The sequence below is a fragment of the Gymnodraco acuticeps genome, unplaced genomic scaffold (genome assembly GCF_902827175.1).
Source record: "Gymnodraco acuticeps unplaced genomic scaffold, fGymAcu1.1, whole genome shotgun sequence".
NCBI classification, from domain to species: Eukaryota; Metazoa; Chordata; class Actinopteri; order Perciformes; family Bathydraconidae; genus Gymnodraco; species Gymnodraco acuticeps.
In genome coordinates, this window is record NW_022992247.1 from 858,373 (window position 1) to 871,012 (window position 12,640).

At 40.3% G+C, this 12,640-nt stretch overlaps 1 protein-coding gene and 1 long non-coding RNA gene across 4 annotated transcripts in view; both read right to left on the minus strand.

Annotated features, from left to right (window-relative positions):
* The window catches only part of si:ch211-207d6.2 (sickle tail protein), a 179,196-nt gene that overhangs the window by 109,666 nt on the left and 56,890 nt on the right, over positions 1–12,640 (minus strand). For all 3 annotated transcript variants that reach the window (XM_034206392.1, XM_034206390.1, XM_034206389.1), the window contains exon 5: positions 814–1,084. In XM_034206392.1, the coding sequence (XP_034062283.1) occupies positions 814–1,084 (271 nt within the window). The remainder of the gene's footprint in view (positions 1–813; positions 1,085–12,640) is intronic.
* LOC117540008 lies at positions 5,895–7,364 on the minus strand. The gene is made up of 2 exons (XR_004568100.1): positions 7,218–7,364; positions 5,895–6,160 (listed from the first exon to the last, which is right to left on the minus strand). It is a non-coding gene; the product is annotated as an uncharacterized LOC117540008 (long non-coding RNA).

Below are 12,640 nucleotides of genomic sequence, written 5' to 3' on the forward strand. Positions count from 1 at the left end.
CACACTAGCTCATCAACAACACACTGCAAGTGTTTTCAAATTAACTGTGCAACAGAGACGTTGGTATCATAGTTTCTGCCTGATGTTTTTCCAATGAACAAGAAGATGAATGTAACCTTGACAGGGCCCTCCCTCCGGGTACAGTTCCGTAGTTGCTATTTTTGTCACACTACTTGTAGATAGCCAGTGGTGTAAAGTACATCTACAAATGTAAGTACTACTGTAATTAAGTAACATTTGAGAGACGTGTACTTTACTTGAGTATTTCAATTTTGTTCTACTTTGTACTTCTACAGTTCAGAGGTTAATCCTGTACTTCTACTCCACTACATGTATTTAATACCTTTAGTTACTTCACAGATGTGGATGAATGATGTGAAATATAATCAAGTGTTGAATCAGACTTTAGTTCCACCTGGAGTAAATCCTCAAGCTACCCTGCAGTATACAAAGTCATTCAAACTAGCTGCACCTTCACCAGCTTTGAGAACACTTTCATGATCAATCATTATAAAACATATCATATATATTATTCTGAAATGGACCAATCTGCACAATGACTACTTTTACTTTGTGCACCATTTACCTAATAATAATAATAATAAGTTAAAGTAAAAAAAAAGTTGTCTATTGTCACTTTAATGTAAGCAATCTTTCGGTCTCAGGATAGAGTGCTGTGTATTGTACGGATTGTTAAGAGTTCAGAGGCAGAAAGCCCATGTGTTTCTTTAGTCAAGGTAGAGTAGAAACATGCACACTGGTTTTGTCATCAGACACTGGTCATTGATGGATGGTGAGCGGCAGGTCTCTTACCAGGCTTCACGTCTCTCCTCTCCAGGATGGCACTGCTGCTGGAGCTCAGGGAGCTGGATCGCCCCCCCCCTGGTAACATGCTGCTTCCTGGATCCACCATCCCAGTCCTACTCCCTGTGCTCCCACCATACGGCCTCCTGGAGGGAGAGGAGGGCATGGAGCGGACCATGGGGGGGGACATGGAGCCCTGCAGGCTGTGCAGGGGGTTGCGGCTGGACGCTGACAGGGTGTGGACTGGACTGTGACTGCCGTACAGAGCCTCTTTAGAGATCTGTGAAAAACACAAAGTGTCTGAAATAAGGCCAAATGCTCAGACACCAAAACAGACCCAGCGCCTGAAAAAACGCTTTACAGATAAACCCTGCATTGGCATGCAGGTGTGTGTGTGTGTGTGTGTGTGTGTGTGTGTGTGTGTGTGTGTGTGTGTGTGTGTGTGTGTGTGTGTGTGTGTGTGTGTGTGTGTGTGTGTGTGTGTGTGTGTGTGTGTGTGTGTGTGTGTTGTGTGTGTGTGTGTGTGTGTGTGTGTGTGTGTGTGTGTGAGTGAGCGAGTGTGACAAATGTGTGCAGGTACTGAGGGGAAAAACTCCAAGTATGGACATGCTTTCACAAATGTTGACTCTGATTCCCCTGCTGTGTTGTTTACAGTTGAACAGGTCCAGGCTCTGAATGCCAGGCTGATCCAGGAACAGCCAGTCGCACTGCTGTGTGAGCCGCCAAACTCTGAGCTTGATGTTCGTTTCCTTCAACCTTATACAGTGGGGCAAAAAAGTATTTAGTCAGCCACCAATTGTGCAAGTTCTCCCACTTAAAAAGATGAGAGAGGCCTGTAATTTTCATCCTAGGTACACTTCAACTATGAGAGACAGAATGGGGGAAAGAATCCAGGAAATCACATTGTAGGATTTTTAATGAATTAATTGGTAAATTCCTCGGTAAAATAAGTATTTGGTCACCTACAAACAAACAAGATTTCTGGCTCTCACAGACCTGTAACTTCTTCTTTAAGAGCCTCCTCTGTCCTCCACTTGTTAACTGTATTAATGGCACCTGTTTGAACTCGTTATCAGTATAAAAGACACCTGTCCACAACCTCAAACAGTCACACTCCAAACTCCACTATGGCCAAGACCAAAGAGCTGTCAAAGGACACCACAAACAAAATTGTAGACCTGCACCAGGCTGGGAAGACTGAATCTGCAATAGGTAAGCAGCTTGGTGTGAAGAACTCAACTGTGGGAGCAATTATTAGAAAATGGAAGACATACAAGACCACTGATAATCTCCCTCGATCTGGGGCTCCACGCAAGATCTCACCCCGTGGGGTCAAAACGATCACAAGAACGGTGAGCAAAAATCCCAGAACCACACGGGGGGACCTAGTCAATGACCTGCAGAGAGCTGGGACCAAAGTAACAAAGGCTACCATCAGTAACATACCACCCCGCCAGGGACTCAAATCCTGCAGTGCCAGACGTGTCCCCCTGCTTAAGCCAGTACATGTCCAGGCCCGTCTGAAGTTTGCTAGAGAGCATTTACATGATCCAGAAGAGGATTGGGAGAATGTCATATGGTCAGATGAAACCAAAATAGAACTTTTTGGTAAAAACTCAACTAGACGTGTTTGGAGGAGAAAGAATGCTGAGTTGCATCCAAAGAACACCATACCTACTGTGAAACATGGGGGTGGAAACATCATGCTTTGGGGCTGTTTTTCTGCAAAGGGACCAGGACGACTGATCCGTGTAAAGGAAAGAAAGAATGGGGCCATGTATCGTGAGATTTTGAGTGACAACCTCCTTCCATCAGCAAGGGCATTGAAGATGAAACGTGGCTGGGTCTTTCAGCATGACAATGATCCCAAACACACCGCCCGGGCAACGAAGGAGTGGCTTCGTAAGAAGCATTTCAAGGTCCTGGAGTGGCCTAGCCAGTCTCCAGATCTCAACCCCATAGAAAATCTTTGGAGGGAGTTGAAAGTCCGTGTTGCCCAGCGACAGCCCCAAAACATCACTGCTCTAGAGGAGATCTGCATGGAGGAATGGGCCAAAATACCAGCAACAGTGTGTGAAAACCTTGTGAAGACTTACAGAAAACGTTTGACCTCTGTCATTGCCAACAAAGGGTATATAACAAAGTATTGAGATGAACTTTTGTTATTGACCAAATACTTATTTTCCACTATCATTTTCAAATACATTCTTTAAAAATCAGACAATGTGATTTTCTGGATTATTTCCCCCCATTCTGTCTTTCATAGTTGAAGTGTACCTAGGATGAAAATTACAGGCCTCTCTCATCTTTTTAAATGGGAGAACTTGCACAATTGGTGGCTGACTAAATACTTGTTTGCCCCACTGTATATGTTTTCATGTTCATTGCCTTTCATGGACTTATTACACTTACTGTGTGTGATGAATAATTTCCTTTGCTATACCTTTTGTACAGAGCCCTGGAGGGTTCATAGAAAGAAAAATAAATAAAACGAGGCCACGCTTTATTAACTTGTGCGCACGAGATGTAATTCGTGGCCTCAATTTACATAAAACGAGGCCACGCTTTATTAATTTGTGCGCACGATATACTTTCTCGTTCACACGAGATATACTTTCTCGTTCGCACGAAATATACTTTCTCATATATATATAATATACTTATATAATATAAGTATATCGTGCGCACAAGATACTTTTTTTCCTCTCCATGAACCTTTAGGGACTCTGTACTTTTGTCAGTCCTCAGTAAACCCTAAACAGGCCTGAACTTGGTGCACTTTATTCCAAAATCTGTAGGTGGTCCTTCTAAGTCTGTTTTTCATATCAAGTTTTGCCATCAAGGAGCTCTGTCACCCTTTAAAACAAAGTCTGTGTCCTCATCATGCTCATGTCATGCAGCCATTTATTTGTAAAGTATTGTTTTACATTTAAATTGTATTTGCTTCTCCAGAGAGTGTTCATGTGCCCGTGCAGCAGTGTGGGACTGGCTTAATGTTGCCATGTTTTGCAGCGCTGGATTAGCTCAATATGAAATGCAATGCAAATAAATCAAAGAGAAAATAAATTAAAAAAACTAGGATTACAATAGGTCTTGTTAGAAATTCAAATCAATGTTTTATGGCATAATGTACCTTAAACATACCGTCAGTTTAAATGCTATTTTATTCTGGAAAAAAACGGAAGTTCTCAATACCAAGCTTTTATTCTGAAAATCCTTCATGACGACATCCGGGACTACCGTCCATTAGTATCATTAAAGTGGCTATTGACGCCGTTAACATGTATTACATATAAAGTTATGAAAGAGATAAGGAGGAGAAAAGGCATGTGGAAGTAAGCAATGAATGTAAAATGTCGAAATCCTCTGTTTAACGTGATATCGGGCACAGAAGAACGAGGGGGGAAGTCCCTTACGTCACTACAGCTCACAGAGAGGAGGAGCGAACAGCAGCAAGCGGGAAAGACGAAGGCTTGTGGTCTCTCTTCTGCACGGCCGGCACCTGGGCAATAGTATGAAGCTGCAGCGTCGGAGACGACACTTGTAGAACCACACACACAGGTCCCGCGTCACGAGCACACACACAGGTCCCGCGTCACGTGACGGGAACCACACACACACAGGTCCCGCGTCACGGGGTCCCACGTGACCCGCGTCACGTGACGGGAACCATATTCTGTTGCACGTTCACATGAATGTTTATATGTATATTCTGTTAATTTAGTTGAGAATTTCAAAAATGAATTTCAAAAATATAGTCTTTTATATGTATATTAAACAACACTGTTAATTTAGTTTTGGGTATGTTTATAATTCTCGTTTCATTATTATTCAAAAGAAAACAACACTGTTAAACACTGTTCCTTCTACAGTATCATAATTCTCGTTTCATTATTATTATTAATAAATCAAAGGTGTCTTCGAAGAGGTGCTAGATTACTGAAAAACAACTGTTAGTGTGTTCATGCACCAGCCTGCAAAAGATAAACAAGCAGTTTGACCGAGAGGCATTTCAGTTCAGAATACATTTTTATTTATTTTTATTGCGGGGTCTGCTGATTCTTCACTGGGGGTGAGGTGGGGTCTGCTGATTCTTCACTGGGGGTGAGGCGGGGTCTGCTGTTCCCTCTCTGGTCGTGGCACTCTGAATATTGGCTGAAGGGTTCCCTCCAGCAAATGGAGGATACATATTTTGTTGTCTTCGGGGTTCCAGTTTTCGAGTACACAGATAAAGGGACGTGGTTACATTTGGCAAGGTTTTGCCGAACGAGGCAGAGGCTCTTTTTATCTTCACCAAACCATTTGTTGTTCACCATCTCCGTTAGAATATCTTCATCAAGCTCAATAGGGGAGGCATAGGATGAACAGTAGGTTATGGATTTTAAATGTGTACATTGATAGGCTTTAATTCCACTCCTCCATGCCAACTCCAGGTTCACCTGGCACTCATTATTTTCACAAGACACATGCTGATTTTCTCCCCACACTTTATTCTGAACATGCAGAGGAATACTTGTTCCATGGAAGTCTTTGTGGACAGCATAGACTCCATGTTCAGGATCTATGCATTCACTCGGTAGGTGTGAACTTGCGGTTATGTCCTTTTGTTTGGCAGAGTGCTTTCTTTCCATGTGCCTTTTCAAAAAAAAATTATTCATGAGAACATGGCATATGGGACATTTTTTCTTGAGTACAGGCTCTACACGGACCCTTTGCATCTTTCGCACTGGGATGATGGGGATTGCTGGATCTGGGATGACGGGCGTTGATGGATCTGGGATGATGGGGATTGCTGGATCTGGGATGATGGGGGTTATGGCAGAGTGCTTTGCCTTGCACAAAGCGAGGTGCTTTACAAAGCCAGATTTGCGAGTATGCATGGGTTGGCAGTAGCAGCAGTGAAAATGATAGTCTGGTCGGCAATTTAATCCACATCTGTGAATGGTATACCCTTAAACATAAGAACATAGAATTGTAGTATTATTATTTTGTGATCATATTATTTAAAAGTGTAAATTATGAATACCAAACATCTGGATCAAGTAACTGGTCACCACAAACAAATCATAGGACTTGTTTTGATGTATTGCTCAAATGGAACTGATCATAACATTTAGGCTGCTTTTAATGCAGACACATTGCAACTCCATTTGCATTTCACAAGAGAATGTAAGCTAACTTTACCTTCATGGAGAACTGCACGCTGGAAGTGGCTCTCGAGATGGCTTTTCACCTTGCAGTGTTTTGTTGGAGAGAATAAACGAGAGACACAGAACGGGCAGTGGAAGTCATTGCAACACGTCGTGCACCGTTGAAGGTCCGGCAAGGATCTCCCCTCTCGGATTGTAATATGCATCTTGAAAAAGAGAGAGCCTAATTGGTCAAACTGAACATTTTGAAACAATTTCACAGACAGACATAAATTAGGCTTAATTGTTAGATTCTGACACGACAGATTCTAACCTACATAATAGGCCGACATAACTGACTAAAACACCTCATGCAATATTACAAAACATGTCAAAATGATGACACTGTCTGATAAACGGTAAACAGGCAGTCAGCACAGTGAAGATTATTTACAATGAATTCAAATTGTAATACAATGACTATTAAAGAAGCATTTACACTGAAGACAGAACTTAGGCTACTGCTGATTTAATGTAGTGGACATATTGACATGCTTTTGTCATCCGTTGAAGTTTAATTAATTAGCTGACTATAATTAATCATTAGGGTTGGGAAGTTTACTTTTTTAAATGTAGTAGGTTACAGATGAGTAATTACCCTGTTAAAAATGTAATAAGTAATGTAACTTGACTATGTAACTATTTGTATTGAAATTCTAATGTTAATTATGGTTATTTTATGTTTTTTGTGAGTCACTTTGGATAAAAGCCTCTGTCAAATAACATAACCATAACATACAGTTTCATTAAACAAATAAACAAAATGGTTAACAGTTGGTTTTGCAGCGAGTCATCATAGGCTAACAGATGACATTTAGCACTTGTTGCTTGTATGGCTGTTCAATACAACAGAATAGTTGTTAACTTAAAAAAAAAAAACATGATTCACATTACTCACACTATTACTGTAATTAGTGATTCAATTAATCAACTATGACACCTAGTTGGGCTTGCCAAAATCACGCTAGTTTCATTAAACAAATGATCAAATATGCTAACATAGCTAATGCTTTTGCTAATGCTTTTGCCGAAAGCTATAGCTAATGAATAGTTGTTTTTAGAGACTTTAATACGGTTAGAAGCTATCATAAGCAAACAGATGTTTGTTTGTATTGCCTTAACACTATCATAGTTCATGTTGGCTAATCACACTTCATTTCAAGACACCGGAATTGTTATTAATGTTAAACAAATAAAACTGTAAAAGCACTTCACATTACTCACATTCTCTGCGTTGACGTTCACATTCATGTGAACGTGCTCCGTCACGTGCCGCCGTGACGCGGGACCTGTGTGTGTGCTCGTGACGCGGGACCTGTGTGTGTGGTTCTACAAGTGTCGTCTCCGACGCTGCAGCTTCATGCTACTCCACCTGGGAGAGGAAGCTGCAGCCTTTCTCTCCTGACTGAACAATATCTTGTTTGTAACATTACCGCACTTTTTATTAATTAAAGTATCAATTTTGAACCTTCTCAGAGACTCCATTTAGTCTCCTTTTTAAGCTTCTCTCCTTTTTAAGCTTCTCTCCTGGACGCGAGAAAAACGATCACGGTTTACAGTCTTCATAAATCTTTCGATCATAAATCTATCGATTAGATTTGATTCGAAAATAATAAAAGTAGGGTAGACATTATCCGGCTGAACAAAACGTGCATTTATCTAACAGGTGCGTTTTCCACAGACCTTATTTCCAGCTATTTTCCAAAACCCTGTGGAGAAATCCCATTGCTTTTTTGTCGAGGGAACCAGCAGCTTACTTCCTGGTTTTAGGAAGCGTCACTGCACCACTTTATACACATGTATAAACCTCACAGCGGGCAGAACTTGTCATAACGTCCGGGAAAATAAAGCCCACCCATTTAGAGGGAAGATATGATTGGTCAATTGTACCGTCATTTGACATTACTCTCTCGTTGAGTTACTATAGCTGGCCCTCTGTGAATGTAGAGAGGGACCAACAAGCTCTCCCGTCTTCACATAACTCACAGAGACTGCATTTCACATTCCAACATAAACTGAACAGGCAGATTCGAAGGATTTATTTCTTTGGAAATATTATTTTAAATACAATTAAATCAAGTTATTTTGGTAAAACTAATGAAAAATGTAACAAAACAATTAAAATAATAATAATATTTAAAAACAAATGTTTTTTTTTTAATGTTTTCAAATATTATTTTTTAGAATATCTTAAGCCCTCACAGAGGGCCTAGAAGGCCTTGACGGCTCGCCACTGGTAAGGCGTATAGTAATCATAGATAACACGGCAGTTTGTTTTAATCTGATTTTAATTAAACAAAGTCTTGGCTTTCAGAATATTAAACTTGTTTCGGCAAATTCAGATGATAAATACAACTATGAAGCTTGTAACGACATAATTACAAGCGGAGAACGGAGTGATTTAACGCCAAAGTAGGCATAACAACAGCCAGTGTTTCTCCTGAGGGTTTTCCCCGGGAAACAAACACAATACACTAGTGCTGGGGGGAAACGATTATTTTGAAAACGATTAATCGGGCGATTATTTGATCGATTAGTCGACTAATCTAACGATTATTTTTCTGTTGTTCAATTAAAAAAAAACGTGATGTAAAAAAAAAATTTTTCACGATACTGTGTCTCAGGGGATCTTAATATTTAAGAACCTATTAATGTGTTATACCAGATTAACGGAAATAATCTCAGCTAACTGACGATACAAACCATGTTTACCAAAACAAAACACAAGTCTCATAAGAAGCATCTAAATGACCCCTGAGCGAAAAATGCTAACGGACTTTGGCACAGAACTCAAGATAAAAGTACCCTTATTACTTATCGTAGCTGCACATACAATATATCCGATTAAAGCTGAGACTCCACAGATTATGTAGGTATATAGTATCATCACTGAGTGATCCGGACTCGCGACAGGGGAAGCAAATACAGTCATCACAACACGTACCTTCACAGAGCTTCTCGGGAGATCGTCTCACCACCGTAATGTGATCAAAAGACGTGTTCAATGGCAATAAAATGAGAAAAAATGTGGCTGAATCGGTTAATCCATAGGTTTTTAACGTCTATGTATAAAAAAATGATTGAATTTATAATCCATAATTCCATTTTATGTAAAAATCGGAGAGCAAATGCTAGCTGCTAATGGTAGCCACCACAGCTAGCTGCTGCTTCTGCTAGGCTATGCAGCAGTCTCAGTGAGATATAAATATATAAATATCTTTGTGTTTTGGACTAACTTTAAAATATTCCCATGCTTTTGAAGACCTAGGGCGAGATGTTTTCGTTTGGGGGCTTTGTGCGCAATCCTGTGAGGAGGAGGTGGTAGCCGTTTCAGTCTCCATTGTGTTTGAAGTGCGATTGCGAACTGCTTGTTGCTTTGGGTGACCCACGTGTGTGTAGCGACGCGTCGACGCGGAAATATGTCGTCGACGATATTTTGAAGTCGACGCGTCGACATCGTCGACGCGTCGCTACAGCACTACAATACACACAAACGCAAAATTACACAAACACACACACACACTCGCGAGCTTCCCCCAGACCAGTAATCCAAACGAAAATATCTTCCCTCCGTAGTATTTTGATCATTTGCTCCGCTAATAATGAATCAGATCGATGAAGAATCTCTTTTAATTTGGCATATTACTCTCAATGAATATAAGAAAGCACTGCGTAAAGCAAGAGCAGCCTACTACTCTTCATTAATAGATGAGAATAAGAATAATACAAGATTTCTTTTCAGCACTGTAGCCAGGCTGACAGAGAGCCACAGCTCGATTGAGCCTTCTATTCCCATAGCACTCAGTAGTAATGATTTTATGTGCTTTTTTAACGATACAATTGTTACTCTTAGAAACAAAATTAATGACCTCTTGCCTTTGACCAGTATAGTGTTATCAACAGCTCCCGGAAACGTAAGTTCTAATATTACACTAGATAGTAAACTAGAATGCTTTTCAGCCATAAACCTTGAACAATTAAATTCAATGATTCTCTCTTCCAAACCATCAACGTGTATCTTAGAACCAATTCCAACTAAGCTGTTGAAGGAAGTGTTTCCATTAATTAGCACTTCTTTATTAAATATTATGAATATGTCTTTATTATCAGGCTATGTTCCACAATCATTCAAAGTAGCAGTGATAAAACCGCTTCTTAAAAAGCACAACCTCGATCCAGAGGTTTTAGCCAACTATAGACCTATTTCTAATCTTCCGTTCCTCTCAAAAATTCTTGAGAAAGCAGTCGCAAAACAGCTGTGTGATTACTTAAAAAACAATGATTTATTTGAAGATTTTCAGTCTGGCTTTAGAACACATCATAGCACAGAGACAGCTCTGGTTAACCCTCTGGAGTCTAAGGGTATTTTCTCGATTTTTAGATGTTTTCTTAAATCACCTTTTAAATGTATTTATTCTAACATGGCACCCCGTGTGTTACATATCAAAATGTTCAGGACAATCTCTGGTATTGCTATATATGCAAATGACTCACCTTAGAGCACTGTTTGATGAGATAAGTAGCTCAAAAGCTTAAAATTTGAAATCCGATTTTCGGAAAATCTTCAAAACTTTTGTGAAAACACAAATTTACTCATGTGATCGAATTGTTTTGGTGTTTTAGATTTGGTTACCAAAGTCTTAGGATCACAAACGCAGTGAAATATTTGAATGACACTGTATATAAATGTGTTATTCATGTCTCAAATTAAAAAAAATTAAAAAAAAATTTGAGTAAAATAGGTGTTTATCACTCTACTTTCACCACAGCAGGGACTGAGATACATCAGGACTGAATAATGACTTCATATTACATACCAAGGTTCATGTGATGTGAACAAATACAAATTGAGCATTCAACCTTTTTTTTCAACCAACTATTTATATAAATATAAGAAACTGGAAAATCTAACTATTCATTATAAATGTCAAGACAGTGTCAAGGTCTTTGTATGTCTTCCAAGACAGTGGGTCTGGCTGCTGTGAAGATGGGGGTGATGGTGCATGGGCTGCTGTGTAGGTGGGGTGTACAAGTGCTATACGAGACCTCCACGAGACCTCCTTGCAGGCTGGGTTGAAGGTGATGGCTGTGGTGGAGCCTTTGTGCTGAGGTGTATCTTGACCTGGTGGCAGCCGCAGATGGAGGTGGAGGCAGCTGTAGTGATGCTGGTCTGCTGGTCCTTGGTGGTGATGGCTCTTGTGAAGGCCCTTGAGCCACAGTAGATCTTGACCTGGGGGCAGGCACAGATGGATGTTCTGGCTGCTGGATAAACGCCGCCTGTGGGCCACTAGGCCCAGACAGCTGTGAAACATCTCTGTAAAACAAATTAAAATGTAGGACAATAATTCCAACTAATTTCATTGAAATAAAGTTCAAGTAAAATGTTGCTCAAGCACAAATAACAATGCACACATACAAAGAAAGTTTGGGAGGTTGGAGAAGGAATCTCTCTCGATATCACACACACACACACACACACACACACACACACACACACACACACACACACACACACACACACACACACACACACACACACACACACACACACACACACACACACACACACACACACACACACACACACACACACACACACACACACACACACACACACACTTTACATTCAGTATAAAATCACAGACACACATATATAGATAGGCTACATCTGATTACAAAGTCTCATCTGTACAGGACGGTAAAATAATAACAGGCACACATATAAATAAATCTATGACAAAGTCTCATCTGTACAGAACAGTATGATAAAATAATCGATGGCAAAAACATGTCACTGTAAATGTCTCCGTTGTGGGACGAATAAATGATTAATTTAATCATCTACACATGTAATCTCACTTTTACACACCAAAATAACGTTAACACAGAGTAAACGTTTGCTAATGGAGTCTATTTTGTCCAATCGATAAAAAATATATATCAATATATATATTGTTCATTTTCGCGGTATTCCCCACACATTGCCAGTACACTATTACTGTAATATTTACACTTACCCATGTCCAAATGGATCCTTGTTGTTGTCTTTGTATTCTTCTTCTTCAGAAGAGTCGAAGACTTCAGGTTCTGAGGCTCTATATTCACTGCTGCTAGCGAAAAAAATCTCTAGCGTAGTCGGCAACTGTAAAGTTTTTTTTAGCCATTTTCTCTGTCTCTCTCTCTCTCTCCTCACAGACGTACACTGATGGGAGACACGTGGTTTATCTTTTGTTTACTTGGTGGGTAGGTCCTTAGTGATTTCTCGATGTTCATTGGTCATTTCAGACCATGATGGCTGCCGGCCGAGATTTCCTTGACGGACACACGAATCCACCAATCCCACACAGTGTAAAGTCAAGCTGCTTTGAGCGGCCATATTGGCTGCTGTGCCCTGGTTACGGTCTCACAGGAGATACCGCTGGAAAGCTACTCTTCCAGCGATTCCGCGGATATCTGAATCATATTTCTACTCCTTATAATCGAAAATATATGATTAATTACGTACAATTATGCGCACCTGGACGCGCCGGCACCGACTCCTTCTAATAGCCTCAGACAAAGGACTTCTCTCTATTCTTGTTTTGCTCGATCTCAGTGCTGCATTTGATACTATCGACCATGATATCTTATTGCAAAGACTAGAGCAG